Here is a 19492-nt window from a genome sequence, read left to right as displayed (position 1 = left end):
ACATGGGGCCACACGGGGTGTACGAACGAGCCCAGCTGGCACGGGTTTTCTCTCCTTACTGAGCCTGTCCGGGACCCCTTTGTTGCAAAGTGAAGCCCAGGCATCCCCTGTGCCCCCCATCTGGGCGAGCTGTGGGGCCACGTTCTGGGAAAAGGGCCTGGGACTGACCAACAGAGGATCCACATCAGCCCTTTCTGCCTTGGGAAGCAGAGCGATGGCAAGGAGTCACTGCACAGCCTCCCAGTGCCTTGGACTGATTACATCCAAGGCCGGGAGATAATCGCAGCCGCCGGCTCCTTTGTCAGCCCCAGCCTGGCAGGATAAGTTTTATCGGCCGGCTGGGGATTTCATGTGGCGTGGCAGCCGCCTGGTGACGCAGGACCCGGGGGATCTGATTACCCGGGCATCAGTGAGGATACTCAGGAGCCAGATTCCCCACTGGATTCCTCACCGCGCTTCTCCCTGCACAGGGAAGCTGAAGCTGCCTAACCCTTAAACTTTTCATGCCAAAATGAGCTTCAAAAGGAGTCAAACATTAACTCATAGCTAACCCTGCCCTTGCCCGGTTTTTTCCAAGCTGCGCAAACCAGATCTGCCAAAATAAATACATTTTGCTGTGCTGTGAAGCTGAGCTGGAGGGGCCAGGGCTCCGTGTGATTTATGGTGGGAACAGGGGAATGAATCCCTGGGTGTAAACACCTTGGTATAGGGTGTCCCAGTGTGAGGGGGTGCAGCTGTGCATGGGGCACATGTCCATCCTGGGTGCATGGTCCTGGGCCGTGGGGCTACCACCCTGCTGGGTGCTGGGGGGCCAAAGGGTGCTGGAGAGCCTGGCGTGGGGGCGAAGGCGTGGGGAGAGCACCCTGGAAGGAACTGGGAGGAGAGTGGGATCCCACAGTGGATGGTGCAGGAGCAGTGAAGGATGACGCACCCCTGGTTGTTCAGTTTGCTCAGTATCTATCCAGAGAGGCTGGAGCTCCCAGTCTGCCTGGGTCACCCCAAGACAGCACCCAGCCCAGCAGGCAGATGTTGGCAGCAGGAAGGAGCCCTGGTCTTGAAGCTTTGCCTCCTGGGGGATCCCTTCCCCCTAGGAGAGTGGTGGCAGGGATGAGGGGGACCCTAGAAACATGCTCTGAGTCCCAACAGGGACAATGCTGATGACCCAGCTGGGCATCCTCAGAATCTTTCCCACCTGGGACTCTGCTCCAGGAAAAGGTGCAAATGGGACAGGTCTGGGTCTTGTGATACTCGGCTGGTGCCAGGCTCCCAGTACTCCCAGTAGCTGGAGCCAGCAGTCTCCTGGACCTGGTGCTCATGGATCCAGTGATTGGAGAGGCTACAGTGAAACAGGTTCCAGGTGAGTTCCCACCTGCTGCTCCCAACCTCTCCTGGAGCAGAGCTTGTCCCCAGAGAGCCCTGCCCTGCCACTCACATTTCCAGCCTCCCTTGTCACCTTCCCACAAGGCATGAGGGTGAGCCCTGTCCAGGCATGCCAGTGCCCCCAGCCCACTCCAGAGAGTGGCCAGCAGCAGCTCCAGACCTGTCCCGCGCTGGCACCTTCCCCCTTGGCACCCCCGTTTCAACCCGGCCATCACAGGGGAGTCAGACCACAGAGAAGGGTGTTTATTACTGGGGGACATAGAAAGTCTTTAAGCAAAATGGCTTAAGGCTCTGCTCTAGTGAGGTGTGGCCAGGTTAAATGCTTGGTTCCCACCTGTTACAGATTGTGCCCTCGGATGGGTGGGAATGGGTTGCAATGGATTCCTAAAGCTACAGTGCTTGCTCAGGGCTTGTGCTTGGCCAGTCTGGAGCTGGACCCTTGCCTGGGAGCCTGTGGCATTACCTGCTGGTACACTGCTGTGTCGCTGCTCCCCAGCCACCTGGATGCTGGGAGCTTGTGCTGCTGGTGGGAAAACTGCTCTGAGGGGAGCACTGGTTCTCCCGTGCACCCTGAGACCCATGCAGTGGGTACCCAAGTGCTACACCTGGCAACACCTGGGTACTGGCTTGTGGCAGAAGAGACTCCGTGTTCTGCCCCAAAAAGGAGCCCGCGGTGACCCAGGGGCAGAGACCCACATCCCCAGCATGCCAGATGTGAAGAGGATGAGCCCAGCATGTGCTGCAAAGCCCAACACTGTCCATGAAACCTGCCCAGAGAGAGGGTGGCACATTTCCACCCAGAAGAGAAGAAGGAGCTGGGCTTTGTGCAGGTTTCTGCCCACTGCTCCCTGTCCCACTGTGTTGCATCTCCTTCCTCTCTCCCAGGCTGTTGGGTGATTCTCACTGCTCTCCCTTGACTTGGGTCACTTCAGACAAGCCGGGATGCAGGAGAAAGTCCTCTTCACCCGCAGCAGGAAGGGACTTGTGCTCCTCATGTCTCTGGCTCTTGGGACCAGTCCTTGCACAGGTCCCTCTGTCCTGGATGTTCCTTCTCTCCCTGCTGGCAGCAAGGCCTTTATTTCTTCCTCGTCATTGAAAGGGGACATCCCATACCTCTGCTTCAGGTGCCTGCGGACCTGGGGAAGGAGCAAGAAGTAAAATAAGGTGCTGGTTTACAAGGGCAGGTCCAAGCCTGCCAGCAAGGGGAGCAGGGAAGAAACTGAGTCCCCTCAGGACTTGTCCTTGCTCTGAGACCCGTGGCAGGCTCAGCCACGGAGCAGAGCACAGGTGGCAGAGGCTTGTCCCACCTTGCGGGCTGCACTGCCACCGAACTCAGACAGCTGCTGCCTGAAGCCGGGGTTGGGGTTGGCGACGGGCCGGATGGTTCGGATGGCATCCAGCACCTCCTGGCAGCTCAGCTCTGTGACAACCATGACATAGGCAACGACCACGGTGGTACTGCGGGAGATGCCAGCAAGGCTGGCAAGGGAAAGTGCAGAAGGGCTGGGGTTAGTGGCACACCCTGACCCCATGCTTGCCTCTTCCTCCACCCCTTTCCCTCAGATATTTCAGTTCTTCTTTTCCAAGGACTTGCTCTCCCAGAGGCCTGAGCCCTTCCAAGGTCCTGGCCATCAGTGCCTATAAATACCCACTCCTCTCCAGGGACTGGGAACAGCAGCCAGTGCCTGGCTGCCTGCCCCAAACTCCCGCTCATCCCGCACACTCAGCTGCAGCAAAAAGCTGCCCTGGCTCCAGGACTGCCTGAATCCCACTGGGTTTGAGTCACAAGCCGCAGCCAAGGGTGGATCCTGGGTGGATCTATTGGCACAGAGCCCTCTGGCACAGGCTGGCTCTGATCAGGGGTTGCAGCTAAAGTGAGGGGCTGGGGGCTGTATCTGCTGAGCTGGGGGGACACAGCAATGGGCACAGAGGAAGAAGCATTACCAGTGGACAAGGCAGTTCCCTCCATGCAGGCGACACTGGTGGATAAAACTGATGCATTCCTTGAAGTGCCTCTTGCTAGCAGGAAAAATAAACCAGACAGAATAAGAACTTCAGGGGTGGAACAGCATTTTTAGCTACAGGCAGAGCAGCCCTGCATGTTTGAGTTGTTTTAGGGGATCTGCCAGCCACTGCTGAGACCTGAGCAGCTCAGTGCTGTTTGCTCCCAAGGAAAGGTGGACTTGCCAACTCATTCTGTGCTGGGGACACAGAGGGGGACACTGTGCTGGGGATGCACGGGGCTGCCCTGTGACTTGTGTGACTCATGCTGGGGCAGTGGGACGACGGCTGCTCGCGCCTCCAGCCATGCCTGTGCCCTCAGCTGGCTCCACAACCTTTATGTGTTCTCCCCTCTCCAGACACTTCCCAGGGGGATGCTTGCTGCTCTTCTCCATGGGTGCTGCAGAGTGGCTGCCCCTCGCCTCACCCCAGGGCTCATACCCTCACAGCAGTCACTCAATAGGGATGCTGTTGGGGTCCAGAGGTGGTCCCCTGCACTGTGGCATCACATCTCCAGCCTGTAGGTTGCTGTGCTTGAGGAGCTGGAGGCAGCACATTGAGGACTTGAGAAGCTGTGAGCCCTCACCTCTGGTCGCCCTCCTGCCTCCCCGCGCATCCCCAGCAACCCCAGGGTACTCACATGTTGGCTTCAGGGGTGTCAGGCAGGGGGATGCGGAGGTAGGTAATGTCCTGGAAGACAGAATAGGAAGAGGGAGAAGCTCAGGCACTGCAGCCAGGGTGTCATACATGGTCAGAGTGGAGCTGGCAGTGCCTTTGCTCCTCACCCACAGCTGCCTGCAGGGTTTTGCTCCCCCCACACAGCACCCCCCTGCATGGGGATGGGGCCACCCTCTCCCTGGAGTGAAGGGCAGGGCAAGGGGAGACCAGCAACTCGTGGGAGGGGATGGGAAACAAGAGGAGTCTGGAGAGCTGGAAATTGTTTCCTGTCAGCGTTCAAGGACGGGTTATAGCCACAAGACAGCCAGTTTCCCATGCCGGGGGCCACCCAGCTCCTCTGGGATCTGTGACCAAGGAGAGGTGTACATGCCATGGGATGCTCAGAGGGGGAAGGAAGATGCAGCATGGAAGGAGCTGCAGGAATCTACACGGTGACTTCTGATGCAGGACCCTACCTTCAGCAAGGGCTGGGGGGATTCATGGATCGAAACAATGTGGGTGATCTTGTTCCGGCTTAGCTGCTCCAGGTCTTTGGCATCTGAAGGATAAAACTAGATATCAATGTGTATTCATTTCCTACCCTTCTCTTCCCACAGTGCTCCCACCCTGCTTCTACAGCCAGCCAGCACAGAGAGCCTTGCTCCAGCAGATCAACTGCATCCCACCCCCACATGCAGCAGTGCAGACACGGGCAAACATGGAAACCTGGAATGCCAATCCCATGATCCCAAACCAGAGGCCTCTCCCTGATCCCTCGTCCTTGCTGCTCATGCTGATTGAACCATTCACACCTGCACAGAAACGCTCTGAATCAGCAGGCAGTGTCCCTCCTGCCTGTACTTGTCCCCACTTGGGAGGAGACCTGGGCCTTGCCCACACCTCCTTGAGCAGACACATACGTAGCACCCGGACTTGCTGCAGCCTGAGAGATCTGCTTTATCTTGTGAACTATTGAAGTGCAGTTGCAGCAATTTATATCAACTCTAATTTTCTGTAGAAAACACCTGGGCAGTGACTTGCAGTCTTCTCTGCAGCTGTGTGGACAGAAACGGTGTGTCCTTGGCTGTTTGGGGCAATGCCCTGCCTCTCACCAATTCTTCAGCATTCTGGCTGTGATCCTGGCCTCTGGTCTAGCACAGCAGTTGTTGCACAGGGAGGGGAGTGTGCTTGTCTTGCTGAGCAGCTTCCGAGTGTCTCCCTTTCATGCCACAACCAGCAGATGCAAACGCAGCGAGAGAGGAGGGGAAACATTTCCCCATCTCATTCTTTTGCGTTTCTAAACTTTCACGTGGTGTAAAACCTTGGCTCAGGAATCCAGCCCGTGATGTACTAATGGCATGATGTGAATTTTAATAGGAGTGAGTCTCAAGGGAAATGCCCTGCAGGGGAGCTGCGCTCTGTGTGGGGAGGGAGATGGGGACTCTTGGGGGACTCACAAAGCACCCGCTACTTTCCCATCTGCCTTGGAAGGCAGTGACAGCAAGGGGTGACACTGGAATCAAGGCTTACCAGGGCTGAAAAAGGTTCCAGTTGGAGAAAATGTCTCTGTGAGCTTAATGTTGCAGGCCTAGAATCTTGTTGTCACCCTGGATTGCCTGGCAGAGTGATAAGGGATGTTTGGATGGCATCAGGCCTAGGCCCCACAGCAGAGGCTGGTCACAGGAACCCCCCTGATGAACCTGGCAGCTGGGTGCCCTTGTCCCTCCGTTCCCAGCAAGCCACAGCCCACCCAGCCCAACCCAAAGTGCTCCATGGGGCACTGGGAGGACAGGGCTGCAACTCCAGTGACATTTCCTTAACAATTCACACCAGTGGTTTTAAATTTCCACAGCGCTTACAGAAGGAACCAAGCTCACAAAGGAGCCATCAAGGAGGCAGGAGTACTCATAAATGCTGGTTTGTCATGGCAGATGCCAACACTTGGTCATTAACTATCCCCTGACAATGAAAACCCCTTAAAATAGTGACTTGGTGTAAGAAGGGGTGACTGCCTCTGGGAAATTCCCTCCTGAGGGTGGGCAGCCCCCTCTGGCATCTTCTACAGCTGCAAAACTGGGGAGCATCACCCTGAAGTGTCCCAGTCCTGCTCCCTTGCATCCATGTGGCACCACCAGCTCCTCTGCTCCTGGCACAGGATCCATATTCCTTCCTTGGTTCCTTTCCCCCACGTATCTCAAGAGCTCAGGGCAGCTGTTAAATAAGGAAACCATGCAAAGGCAGGGGGTCTCTGCCTTGCTTTTCCCGCAGTGCCTTCACTCCCACTACTGCCAACCCAAACTGGGTGAGAGAGCAGAGCAGGCCATGGGTGCAGGCAGAGCAGTGGGCGCAGGCAGGGTGGTGGGTGCAGGCAGGATGTCAGGCAGCGTTTGCAGGCAGGGAGACACCAACTCAAGCAAACCCCACTTCCCAGCTAGAGAACATCTCTGCAGCAGCTGGGTTCCACTTACCAACAAAGTTCCCAAGGTAGAGGCCAGGAAGGATCTGTGGGACACAAGGGAAAGTGGCAGTGTGAGCAGTGACCTTGTGCTGTGGTACCACTGTGGGACCCACGCTGGGAAGCAGTGACCTTGGTTAGAGGGGCCAAAGTCCTGGCATTGACATGACCATCACCAGCCCCAGGGCAGGAATGGTGCCAGTGCAGCTGGACCTGTGCATTCCCAGGGCTGCTGCTGCACTGGCATCCAGGATGTGGGGCTGGATGTAGCCCCGGCACCTGCAACAACCTGGCACTGCACTCTCATGGGTGCTGGGAGCCAGACACAGCTTTATTATGCTCCTCTTGTTTATCATCAATAAATCCTTCGTTGGGGTTTATTACCTGAGCTCAGCAAGTTGCACATACACCTTTGTACGGCCTTGGACTATACCCGTGACCCGTGGAAGCCCTGCTGCCTGAGGGATGGGAAAGCAACAGGCACAGAGAACCTTGCAGGGGATGTGGTTATCCCCTCCCAGCCCCAAGGTCTGCTCCCCTCACTCTGCACTGCAGGAAGCCCATTTCTCACAGTCCAGGCACAGATTGCTCTGGACACCGTGCTTTCAGCTCATTTCCCCTGGGAAATTCCACTTCTCATGATGAAAAGATAATTACTTGACAAGGCCCCTGTTAACAGCACTGCAGATGCAGAAGCAGGACACCTTGCAAACCTTCTCAGCCAGAGCTATTTTATATTCTCCCTCACTCACTGCCTGGGCAGTGAGTTCAATCCTGTATCCAGCCAGTTCTCCACCAGCTTCTCCCTGCAGCAATATTTGGTGCCCTGAGCAGGTGGAGGTGATTTTCACCAGCACAGCTGGACTCACACTTGTCTCACCGCTCACATTTGGAAACGCTTCTCTCGATTGAACAGCTTAAAGAAGGGGTTTTTTTTTGTGATTCCTGCGATTTTAGATCAATTTCCTATCGACGGGGGGCCTTTAACTCACAGCTGCGGCACTGAGAGGAGCGGGTGGGAGAGCGCTAGTTAGCAAGGGCAGCTCCCAAGGGCAGGACACTGAACCATGAATAAACAGCATGTGCCTGTCCCCAGCACCCTGCTGACCCGCTCCTCAGAGGAAAAAACGGGGCAGCATATAAATAAAATAGTGCCCATCCCCTCTGCCCCGTGATGCTGAGCCCCATGCCCAGCTCAGGCCCGCTGAGCACGGGATGCGAGACCAGCAGACTCGGGGTCATACAGGGCTCCCAGTGTGTGCTTGGCGCTAGTTCCTTGGGATTAAAGGTGTTGGGAAAGGTTCCCCCCTTCCTTGAAGGAACTCGCTGTGACCCCTGCCCTCCACACCCCCCTAGCAGCTGTCGGGACGAGTCCCAGCGCAACGTCCCTGCCTGTTTCACCTCCGGTTTGCTCTGCCGTCAGATAAACAAACTGCCTGAGAGCCGAGCCCTGTGCCGGATCCGGTGCCGGTAGGTGAAACGCCGCTTGGCACGGCAGAGGCAGCTGCCAGGTAAGGGTCTCCCACCTCCGGCACCGGACGAGCCGCCCGGGCATGGCCGAACTGCAGAGCAGCCGCCCCAGCGCTCCCCGTTACCTGGCTCATGCCGTTCCCCATGGCCGACAGCGGGCGCCGGGGGTGGGGACGGGGCGCGAGTGTCCTTGTCCCCAATGCTGCCGTCTTCCCCGTCCCCGGGCGCAGCTGCCGTCCCCGCTGCCTGGTCGGGTTCCCGTCATGAAGTGCTTGGCTCCTCCGGGATCGCTGCTCGTTCCCAGAGCGGCGAGGCCGAGCCGGTGGCTGTGCCGGGCCAGAGGGGATCGCTGCCGCCGTCCTCCGCGGCTCCTGCCGAGGCCCTTCCCCGGCTGCTCCGGCGCTGCCGCGCACCGGCTGCTGCCTGGCCGGGAGCAGACAAAGGAGGAGAAACTCCCCCCCTGCGCCGTGGCGTGGGAGCACGGGGCCGCGCTGGCTGCTGCCTGTCGCCGCTGCCCGCGGCCGCACAAGGCTGCACTGTGGGGAGAAGAACAAAACCTTTGTCCTGCTCCATCAAGGAAGGTCTGTGCGCCCACGCGGCGAAGCGCCCCGGCAGCACGCCCACCCCTGCATGCACCATACCTATCCCTGCCCTGCCCGCAGCGTGTCCACCCCTGCTCGCACCGTGCCCACCCTGCCCGCTCCGTGCCCATCCCTGCCTCCACCACACCTCCCCATGCCCTACCCGCTCCAAGCCCACCCCTTCTCGTGCCCACCTGCAGCCAGGTGCCACAGGATCCCTGCCCTGCCCGGTGGGCTGCGGGAGTGTCCTGAGGACTCCGCAGAGCCGCAGGATGGGCAGCGCCAGCGAGGACCAGGGCTGAGGGGTTCCGCACCAGTGCCTGTCCCCGCCAGCCCGCAGGGAGGGTGAGGGCGGGGGGTCCCGGGGAGTCGGGACAGGGCGGGGGGATCGGCCCGGGGGCTGTGGGGAGCCGTGTGGGGGTGCGGGTGCCGAGAGCGCCCCCTGGCGCGCAGCCGCGCCGTTGCCATGGGGACGGGCGCGTGCTCCGGCCGCCCTCACAGGCGGGCGGGGGTCGCGGCCCGGCCCGGCCCGGCTCCGAGCGCGGCCCGGAGGGTTCCCGGCGGGCTCCCGGCGGGTTCCTGGTTCTGTAGCCCAACTCCTGCACATCCCCGGCGCAGCATGTTAAGCCCCATACACTCCATGTGCAGGGCAAGGACCTCCCACACCCCCCTCCCCAAGCCCTCCCACCGTGTATGGGGAGTATGGTTGGTATTTATGGGCAGGTTCAGATGCTGCAGGTATAATAGAATTAATTCGGTTGGAAAAGACTTCTGAGATCATGGAGTCCAACATATGACTGAACACCACCTTGTCGACCAGGACACTGGGTGCCACTCCAGTCTTTCCTTAAGCACCTCCAGGGAGGGTGATTGCACCAGCTCCCTGGGCAGCCCATTCCAATGTATAAACACCTACAGCCCTTTCCCCTCCTGGGCCATATCTCCTGCAGCACAGCAGCTAAGTGGGATGTGATCCCACTGGGGAGCCTTAGCCCTCACCAGGTGTGACATTTGAGCAGCCTGGTCTAGTGGAAGCTGTCCCTGCCCATGGCAAGGGGGTGGAATGGGATGAGCTTTTAAGGCTCCTCCCAACTCAAACTAGTCTGTGACTCTATGGAGGGAGGTTGAAGGTGGGTCGTAACACTGGGTTGACCAGTGGTGGTTGAGGAGTGCTGTGGCTGAGCTGCTGCAAGGGTCACTGTGAGCAGTTGTCTGCCCCTGGAGAAAGGGGGGTGCTGACTGCGTAGGAAAGCTACAGTAAGAATGGTAGAACATGGATTGTAAGATTAGCTCTGTTCTAGCTCCCAGTGCTCATGCAGAGAGACAGAAAATTGAAACTGATCCTCTTCGTTCACAAAGAAAATCAGGTCTCAGTGGTATCCATATTTATTTATTTTTCCTCTCAGAATATGTGGTGCAGTTGATCCCCAGAAGCTTCTCAAGGGCAATTAAAACAAGTCTTACTGGGGGAGCATTTGTTGTGCTGAATCTTGTATTTCTCTTTCTACCCAGCTGAGTCAGAACAGCTGCTTAGCAAAAGATCTGAAGAGGTTTCGGAAGCAGTTAGAAAGGGAAGCGGGAAAGCCTGAGGCAAGAAAATGTGCCTTTATTCTGAAGACCCTCAAAATGCCTTCAGAGTACTATTTGTTTGTGGAAGAATTTTGCAAGAATCCTGGCATCACTTGGGTTATGAAACTGGTAAGTGTGTGCTCTCCCAAAGAAAGTGAGAGATGAATGAATGCCTTCATTCTTCAGAGGGAGAGGAAAATATGCAGGAAACCCACGGGAAGAATTGGGCAGAGGAAGGTGACATGGAGCAGCAGCGCTCCTGGCCAGGTTCCTGATCAACATGTACCATTGAAACGCTGCTTCTTGTGTAAGAATTTATTTCAGTGGCCGAAAGTCAGCTCAGTTTATTTGCAGAGCCAAAGTTAACTCAGTGGTGAAGGTATAAAGTGCAGAGCTCTGTGTGGAGGAACAGACTGTTCTCCCAGGGGTTCTGGCTGTGGGGTTATGGTTGAGTTCATGCTCTGAAAACTTTCAGTTCAGCTGCAGGTGTGCAAGAAGGTGTGTGTGTGTGTGTGTGTGTGTGCAGAGCAGGTGGCTAATTGGGCTTCTGGTTAATGAGCATTAGGGCAGCCCCCAAAGACGGAGCTGTGAAAACATCTGCTTGGATTTAGGGCAATCCCATTGTGTTAGATGTCAGCTGGTGCAAGTCTGGTGTAAACTTACTGGGTGGAATTCCATCCTGAGAATGTGAAGAGATTATGGGAGACTTCATTATCACAGAATCCCAGAATGGTTTGGGTTGGAAGGGATCTTAAAGTTTATCTTGTTCCACCCCCCTGCCATGGGCCAGGGCACCTTCCACTAGACCAGGTTGCTCAAAGCCCAGTCCAGTTTGGCCTTGAACACTTCCAGGAAGGGATATCCATTACCATTCTGGAGCTCAAGTTGAGGTGGATTTGGTTGGTATGAACTTCTCTCTGCCCTGCAGGTAGAGAAGGGCAGCCTTATGCTCTGAGTCAGGTTTGTTCCCCCAAACCTGCTGCCTGTTTGCTCAGCTGCCTGGAGCTGCGCTGAACACCAAAGCTTCCACTTCAGCCAGTGATCTGGGCATTAAGGAAAAACTGTGTTTCCTTTAGAAATCCTGACAATACCATGTGACACTGAGAAAGGCCTTGCCAGTGCCAGAGGATTCAAGCCATTTAACATCCTAAGTGTTGTGCTGTGGTGCATAATTAAAAACACACCCCTGTGAGTGAGCAGTCCCTCTATTTTGTGCAGCAGGTCTGGTGAGGAGGCTGGGACAGGAGGATTTGTCTTACCCTTGTGAGAAGCGACTGGGAGGTAATTACGCAAACTAACTCGTGAATTACAACCAGGAGGATAGCAGCTAGTGATTATCTAAGTCTACAAATGGGAACGTGTTAATTGGCAACAAAACCCTTATATTAAGCTGATTTTATGTCCCACAACCTCAATTAACATGGTAAATAGCCAGAACACAATAAATAAGGATATATGAAAAGCCTGTGATTACTGAAATTGTACCAACAACTTAAATAGATTGTGGCTGACCTCAAAACTTGCAGGCAAGTAAAAATAAACTCCACGTTAGTCTTTCTGTTGGTCTGTGCTCTGGAGCAGCCCTGTGTTGTGATGTCCCGGGTTGCCCCCTCCCACACTCAGAGGCAATAGTAGGTCAGGATGTGCCCAGTGCCACAGCCTGGGGCTGGAGGAAGCTGCGCCTGGGGAGCAGTGTCCTGGGGAGCTGTGCTCCTTGGGTGCTGTGCTCCTTGGGTGCCTTATCTGGGCCACTCCTCACCCCCTCTTATGCAATGTGCAGCCTAGGCTGTCTTCAGGATTTTTCTGCTCATTTGCCGTAATTCCCCAACATCTTTTTTGACTTTCCTGTTTAATTAAGTTCTTCTGTAACATACACAAATTTAAAATGGGACTTAAAATTCCCAAGAACATATGTTGCGTTACATGTATTTCTGGAAGCATGTGACAGAGTTTGTTTTTTGGTGCTGTGGGAGTTCCCCATAGGCTGCCTGCTCTGCCTTTCCTTCAGGAATCCTCCAAACACAAATATGAGGGGGTTTTTGTTGGATCTCCCTGCCCCCATAACCTTAAATAAACATGCTTGCACACGAACAGCTGATGAATCTGGTTATGCAGGTCTTCTTCACTGAAATTCTGGAAAACTGCAGGAAATGCAAATGTTAAAGCCACTAAATCTGCTGTTCCATCTGTAGGTTGGCAAGTCACAAGGTGGGGAAATGTTCTGAAAACTGAAATATATAATTGTTTGAAGAAGGTGAGAATGATAGTCTTTTCTTTGGGAATATCCAACAGGAATTTTGTTCTTTTGCTCGTTTTTCATCCTCTCCTTCTGCCAGTGGCTTGGTCTGTTTTCCTATGCCCTCCTTCTGCAACATTCCTTCACCATTCTCCAGGGCAACAATAATGGTTTTTACAATGGATTTTCCCAAATGGCTGGATACTTTCTCTGGGATTTGATTTTTTACACTTCATGTACATATTTATATATAAACTTCCAATCTCAGGTGCATCTAACACTAGGCAGCAACTGAGTTATATTATCACATATGTATAATATCTATGCATGTTTTATAATATATTTATACTATACATTCTTTGGGTGGTCCTGCACAGGGCCAGGAGTTGGACTTTGATCCTTGTAGGTCCCTTTCAGCTCAGGATTTTCTATGATTCCAGCAGGGTAAGAAAAGGGCTGTGCAGTTCTACTGCTTGGTATTAGATGCATCAGATGAACCTTGTCACTTCCTACTCCTGCAAACACCTACAGGACTCGGCTGGCCCATCTCTGCTGCTGTCACCCTGTCTCTCTCCAGTCCTTTTTCATTGGAAAACTGGTGTTACCAGATCACTGCAAATGTCACTTTGACAAATCAGCTCAGCAAAAAGCTGAAATGTCACTCCCAGTTTTACTGTTAGTGGTTGAATTTTGGCAGCCTTTCTTCTTCCTTGGGTTCACAGAATGTAAGGACAGGGTGATTCATGGGAGAGAACTATTTGATTTTCAACGTGTCACACTTGCTGCTGGATTGAGTTTGATAGCTTTCATTAGATTAACACATCTTCCCAAAAGGTATGCCACCTCAATTTGATGGTTTAGGAGACAGGAAAATCCATCAGTTCTCTCTGTGAAAGTTCAGCAGAGTTCATGCTCGCTCTGAATGATCAAAAGCCTTTCCAGAGTGCAGGTGCAGCAGGCTGCCTTGGGGGAGGGTGCGCCGAGGTTTGGAGACATGGTGACATGAAGATCTTGTTCCAAGCCCCCTGCCATGGGCAGGGACACCTTCCACTAGACCATGTGCTCCAAACTCCATCCAACCTGGCCTTGAGCACTTCCAGGAATGGGTGTTAAAACCCACATTTGAGTGGTGAATGAGGTTCTTGTTAATAGATCCCTTGGGGTGAATTAGAGTGAAATGACACTGAGTGACTAATGTACATATATGAGGCAGGTTTGTTTTAATTTAAAAGAAAATGAGGCATACAGCTGTTTGGCTTGTTTTCTATTAAAATATAAAAATAACACGAAGTGTAAAAGTATGGGAAAGGAAGAAAGAAAGAAAGGTATCACCCCCCACGGATCCAGTGATGAGATTTGATCATTGCAATTTCAGTCTGTGGTCTGCATGATGGTCATGATGGTTCATCATTAGGAGCCCACACAACAAAGACTTCCAGGCGTTATACGTGTTCAGTCTTAGGGGAAATGCCTCAATCCCTCTGTTGGGGGGTTTTACACTGTCAGATGCAGCTATGCCTTATAGAGAGGGAGGAAATGGGCATGATAAAAAACATTACCCCCCCTCTTCGGGATCTGCTTCTTATCAGCATTTTCCCTTATCTGATGCAGTAACACTTAGACAAAGTGGGTTATCTGGGAAACAATAGATCGAAGGGCCCAGCTGATTTATCTAAGCAAACTTAGGTTTATCACAACGGGGAATTCACAGCTTCTCTGGGCAACCTGTGCCAGTGCCTCACCTTGACCTACAGCACTAGCTCAGGGCAGTTGTTCTTTCCTTTTCCATTACTTGTTGATTACTTCTGATTTTTACTATTTTTGGTCAGATAGCATCATGCAGTGTTGGACTTCAGCTCAGGTGGCTGAAGAATGGGTTAATAGTTAGGGACGGACAGGGAAAATAATTGTCACTGGGGCACTGAGGACTGTCAGAGTGAGAATAACATATTTGCTTGTTCAGTGTTTGTTTGTCTTGGATCTTTATTTCATCCCAGATGTTCCTCTCACAAATGTGGCAGCACAAAAGCCTGCACCTGACTGATCCTGGCCCGGGAAGGGGGACACGCTGCCTGCAGGCTATTCCAGGCTGCTTGCTGTGGGATCTCTGGCAGGTGCAGGTGAGCTGACCTCACCCTGCCAGCTGCCACGTGTGCTACAGCCACTTAACTGTGCTGCCTCCTCTCCTGACACACAGCCAGGTGACTTTTTCCTTGGTGGCAGCTTTGGGCATAAGGCTGGGCCAGCCTTCTGTTTTAATGTTGCTTTGTGCATCTCTAAGGTGGATCTTTTTTGCTTTAAACTCAATAATGTTCTGGTCAGTGCACTCCTGAGAGGTAGATGTAGCTTAGCCCTTCACTTCTGAGACCTCAGAGGGACAGCAAGGTTGGCATTGTTGCACACAGCTGTCACTGTTAAGCTGCCTTGAGGTGGAAGATCAGAGAAAGAAGGAGAGAGGGAGGAAGGAAAAAAAATTAAATAAGTTGTCAGATTCCTCATGAATCTGAGAATGGTGTTTGAGCATAATGGAGGATGGTGTTGAACTTCCCATTTTATTGGCTGCTCCCTTCTATAAATCTCTCTTGTCAGTGGGGAGAGTCTTTGCAGCACCCTGATAGCAGGGAGGATGTTGATTGCTGCTGGGGAACTTCTGATGGAGACCTGGGGACTGTTTTCTCCTGTAGCTGTAGAGCAGTTAAGCCTGGAGAATTTAACTGCTGAGTGCAGTTGGTGGCCCCAACCTTCTGGTCTCTGGTCTTTTACTCAGAATTCTTGATGGGCTGTGGAGATTATGATTGAAAACAAATCACAAGGACTAAATGCGGGGTCATCCTTTGGGAATTACTTTCTGTAATTGTTTGGATGTCTCAGGGCTGCAGGTGGGTCATCAAGCAGCCTGGACAGCGCCCAACTCCCAAGTGTGGGACAGGGCCAGTGGAGGTTCTCATGGATATGGACAAGCACTTTCATCCAGTGTTCAGAAGGGGATTAGCAGTGACAAACGCTACTTTGAGCTCCTGGGCTGTGACATCGCAACCCATCAGGATCTGAAGCCCTCAATGTGTTATTAAGTAGACAACGGGTTACAGTGTCAAGTCAGCTGCTGGCCCTGGGACAGGGGTGTCTTGTGATGCTTCTGCACCTTGCAGGTAGGGGTTTGCAGGCTGAGAGTGAGCTGGTGTGGTGCTGCAGGTGAGGTGTACTGTGAACTGGTTACATGAAGGAAGCTGCTACCTGGAAGGACACAGCTGCTTTTACTCAGAGTATCAAGTTTTTCAGCTAGGTGCAGCAGCACCATATAACTCTGTCAGATCTCTAGCCCTGTGTTGTGAAACCCTGCCAACTTGGCTATTTCTGGAAGATGTTCCCCTCCAAGTACCAACAAATCATAAGCATCAGAGCACTTGCCAGAGATGGAGGGTTATGATCATCTCTCCTACTTAAGTATCCCACAGCAGTGCCCCATCAGCACTGATAAACCTCCCCCCAGAGTGGTTTGGCTGCCAGCAATGAACATCACCAGGTCCATGGTGCACTGACTGAGATGCAGGCCTGGAACTGAGGGTATTTAAAACAACAACAAAAAGCCCCTTTAAAACAGAATTTGACTCCGTTGTTTTAGTTTGTCTGTTTTTTAACACAGGTTTTCTCCCTGGTTAAGTGAAAAATACTTATCAGGAAATTCAGCTGAAAGTCTCAGAAATTTATCTGCTACATTTGCAATGCAAGTATTGCAACAGCAGGAACCCGAGAATGCAACTGATTTGTCATTACAAGAGTTGAGAGAAACAGAAACAGCAAACTACTACAAAAATGACAGGCAAAAATACAATTATTATTCTTTCAGCCTTAGTCATTAAAGTGCAAGCAGAACCATAGGTAAGGCAGTTCCCTTAGATGTGACTTAAGTTGATGGTACTCTAACTGGTCACTGGTATTACTTGTTACAGCACTGTGTCCTGTCAGCTTCAGCCCAATATTTCACGTGGTGCCACTGGGAACAGTTTTATTTCAAATGAGCAAATAAATTCAGCTCAGTTCTGGTCTGGGATAGCTCTAATGTGCACAGTCTACTCTATTCACAGCCTCAAACAAAACTACTGCTAAGGCAGGCTGCAGGGAAAGAGCTGGAGTAACTTCAGTTAGTCAGGAAAGAAATGAATTGGAATGAAAGTCCTCGATGTCTTCACAGTGCTGCTGGGCTCTCAGAGAGACATCTGAATGCTCTGCTGGAAACCTGTTCTCTGCAGACACCCACATCTGCAATTAAAAAGGGTTAATGCTCATCCTGTGAATCTTACTGCTTCAGCATGACTTTATTTTTCACTTTTCTTTCTGGAAGCCAAAGGGATTTTTTTTTTCTTCAGTCTCATCAAGAACAGGAATAGAAACTTTGCAACAAGCTCAGAATGTTCTTTGGCTCAGCACATGGGAAAGAGATTTAGGGTTGGATTTCCTATTGCTTCACACTCACTCCTGCCTGCTAGCAGGGTAGTGATTTTGTGGGCAGGCATTTTTCTTAATGAGCCATTGGCAAAACTGCCTGTTTCTCCCTAATTTAGTGTTGTATCTCCTCAGCTGGGTTCTGGAGGTAAACACTTCACCTTCCGCACTGCCAGCTGCCAGGGAGACTCTGAACTCAAGTTCATGTTCTGAAAGACCCACTTTGCATTGTGAACAGGGAGAGCAGGGGGGTGAAGATGTTTATCACTGTCTGAAGGGTTTTATTAGTGTTTGGGATGGATGGTCTGGTTTCATGATTTTATTGGCAACTGATCATAATCCTCTAAACTTCATAGTGATTAAATGATGAATATCCAGCAGCAAAGTAAGGAAGCATATTGCCCCTTCAGAGTGGGAAAACAAGGCAGCATGGGGCTGCCAAAGGACTGGAGCCTGTGTTGGAGCCAGGACTTGCACAAGAGCTCTGTCAGAGGTCCTTGTGCACTGTGCCTCCCACTCGTGCTGCTGCTGGAGTGCTCTGTTCCCAGTAGCTGGTTTTGCAGCATTTTGTCATTGACTTTACAACTGCTAACCCCAGATATTAATAGCAGAGAGATGTCCCCTGCTCTCAGCAGTTCAGCTGCGTCCCTGGTTGTCTGGGAGTTGATTCCCGCATGCAGCTGGGGAATTGTCATTGCTCAGGTACTTCAGTCCGTGGGTTTGATGCCGTAGGCTGACAGGGAAAGAACAGCATGTTGGAGGGTTTAGCCTGGTCTGGAATGACAGGCCTGTCAGCAGAGGGGGAGATCTGGGTGTTCTGGTGAATGAGAACATCATAGCAAACACACATTTAGGTGTAGAATTCATCCAGTGCTGGCAGGTGCCCTGCTCAGTCCTGAAGCTGTCGGCACGTCCGCAGGAGGGGAGCACACATCCTCACCAGAGTGTGCAAGCAATTAGGGGATTAGGAGACCAAAAGGACCAAATGTTTTCCAAAAATGACTCTCTGCAGTCACTGTGGTGACTGCTTATTGGGCACTTTCCTGAAGCTAGTTGTGTATTTTACTGATAGGAAGCAGTGCTTGGATTCTCCACACTTGGAGAAGCTGACACACATTGTACTTTTTGCCATGCACACCTCAGTGTGTCTACAATCACCTCTGGCTGTGGATTCTAACTAGCAACACATGAGCACAGCATCACCTGAAAGTGAAACATCACCTCGCCTCTACAGGCAGGAAGAGGAAGGTGATGTGTAACTTGCCTGCTCATGTTTTCATTGTGGCTGCTGTGAAGAAACAACTGAAGCAGCTTTTCAGGAATCTCTCTGCATAGCAGAAACTGTGGTGCTGATCCCAAGCTTGGAGGGAGAGACCCTCATGAATGAAGTTCACTCTCCCCTCGTGTTGGGCAGCAGCAGCTCCCACTTCTCTCTGGATACCACAGGCTCAGTACAAGGCACTGGCTCCCTTGCTTCTGAGAGTTTCCCAGTTTGGAAGCTGCAGTGGGCTGGAATGAGGTATTTCAGCTGACACAGGGATGCTTGGCTGCTCAGCTGGCCCTCTGCACTGCAGAGCTTAGTTCTGTTCCGTGTGAGAAAACAAAGGGGCTAAACACATTCTGCACAGCAAAACAAAGCTTTTAGGGCAGGCAGGCACCTGATCCTCCTCCTGCTACTACTATGGAAACATGTCAGAGCAGAAAACCTGTTGCCATGAGACTGTAAAAATAACCCTGCCATCACATTATGGAGACATGGACTGGCTGCACCACACGGGTTATGTAAGAGCAGCTCCAGCACTGAGATGTGGCACTGTGAGCTGCCTCTTGCTCCCACGAGACAAGCAAGCTTCTGAAAAAGCTCCAGGCAAAGACAGTTTAGGTAGTAAGTCAGTTATTTTTAGTCTGTGTATCTGAAATGTAAGCCTGAAGTGGACAGAGACACATTTAGAGTATGTAGTGTCAACAGCAGAATTTTAAAAGTTAGACCAAGCAATGGCAGTTGGGCTTTTTGGTTTAAAGAAATCACACCTCAGAACTAAGGGGTCTGATACAGGGTATTTTTTGGAACTCTGTGTAATTTGAAGCGTGTTTAGAACTGGCCAGGGCAGGAGAAGGCCTTGCTAAGTTGGAAGGTGGTCAGGGAGCCAGGGAAATGGTGGTGCTGTGTTTGAAGTTCTCATGGCTGGGGAAAAGGAAAGAGAGAGAGCAAGGGACCAAGCCCAGGGACCAGGCCCAGCTCTGTTACTCTTGCAAGATTTGGCAGAACAGGTGAGCAACCTCAGGGCTGGAGAAAGGACAACAGTCATGTTTACAATTCTTAAACTCTATCCAGAAATATCTCTAGAGAAGTTCAAAAAATTAAGGGCTTGGCTAGACCCAGACACTTCCCTGTACAGAGAAAAAAATCAAACTCACTGTAGTCCTGTACTAATTATCACTAATTTTTTTAAATCTTATGCTCTTGACTAAGTTAAGCAATTGGGGGAGCACATTCAGAGGGGAGAGTGCAGAAAACATCAAATTTTAAAACCTTTGCAGAAACTACTGCTGGTTACATCAATTGTCCTTTTACTACAAGACAAACTCAGTGACTATTCCTGCTCAGCTCTCCTCGGGCTGTTTAAAATATACCCAAGTTTCATCCCTTCATCTAGTCCTGGAAGCCTCATTTCTGTCATCTCTTGCCTTCCAACAGTG

At 52.1% G+C, this 19492-nt stretch overlaps 2 protein-coding genes across 2 annotated transcripts; one reads left to right on the top strand and one right to left on the bottom strand.

The window, feature by feature from the left end:
- Positions 1-1636: 1636 nt before the first annotated feature.
- DUSP15 (dual specificity phosphatase 15) lies at positions 1637-8219 on the bottom strand. Its single transcript, XM_082292630.1, has 7 exons — positions 8089-8219; positions 6507-6540; positions 4515-4597; positions 4022-4071; positions 3325-3399; positions 2688-2859; positions 1637-2516 (listed from the first exon to the last, which is right to left on the bottom strand). Exons 1-7 carry the CDS (start codon positions 8107-8109, stop codon positions 2304-2306), a joined length of 648 nt encoding a protein of 215 aa, XP_082148756.1. The 5' UTR covers positions 8110-8219; the 3' UTR covers positions 1637-2303.
- Positions 8095-17895, top strand: TTLL9 (tubulin tyrosine ligase like 9). Its single transcript, XM_082292982.1, has 5 exons — positions 8095-8544; positions 10057-10242; positions 12306-12321; positions 15221-15410; positions 17525-17895. The coding sequence occupies exons 1-5, from the start codon at positions 8227-8229 to the stop codon at positions 17814-17816; spliced, it is 1002 nt and encodes a 333-aa protein (XP_082149108.1). The 5' UTR covers positions 8095-8226; the 3' UTR covers positions 17817-17895.
- Positions 17896-19492: the final 1597 nt, after the last annotated feature.

Source organism: Coloeus monedula, assembly GCF_965178545.1.
Source record: "Coloeus monedula genome assembly, chromosome: 17".
NCBI classification, from domain to species: domain Eukaryota; kingdom Metazoa; phylum Chordata; class Aves; order Passeriformes; family Corvidae; genus Coloeus; species Coloeus monedula.
This window is presented reverse-complemented; position numbering and strand designations above follow the sequence as displayed.

What these genes read in the sequence shown, in the direction of transcription:
- TTLL9 (XM_082292982.1), top strand. Translation starts at nt 8,227, where the DNA reads ATGAAGTGCTTGGCTCCTCCGGGATCGCTGCTCGTTCCCAGAGCGGCG. An exon ending in GTCCTGCTCCATCAAGGAAG is followed by an intron (nt 8,545 to 10,056) that starts GTCTGTGCGCCC and finishes CTTTCTACCCAG; the next exon opens with CTGAGTCAGAACAGCTGCTT. An exon ending in CAGGATCTGAAGCCCTCAAT is followed by an intron (nt 15,411 to 17,524) that starts GTGTTATTAAGT and finishes TTGATGCCGTAG; the next exon opens with GCTGACAGGGAAAGAACAGC.
- DUSP15 (XM_082292630.1), bottom strand. Translation starts at nt 8,109, where the DNA reads ATGGGGAACGGCATGAGCCAG. An exon ending in CTACCTTGGGAACTTTGTTG is followed by an intron (nt 4,598 to 6,506) that starts GTAAGTGGAACC and finishes TTTATCCTTCAG; the next exon opens with ATGCCAAAGACCTGGAGCAG. An exon ending in GGGAACTGCCTTGTCCACTG is followed by an intron (nt 2,860 to 3,324) that starts GTAATGCTTCTT and finishes TTCCCTTGCCAG; the next exon opens with CCTTGCTGGCATCTCCCGCA.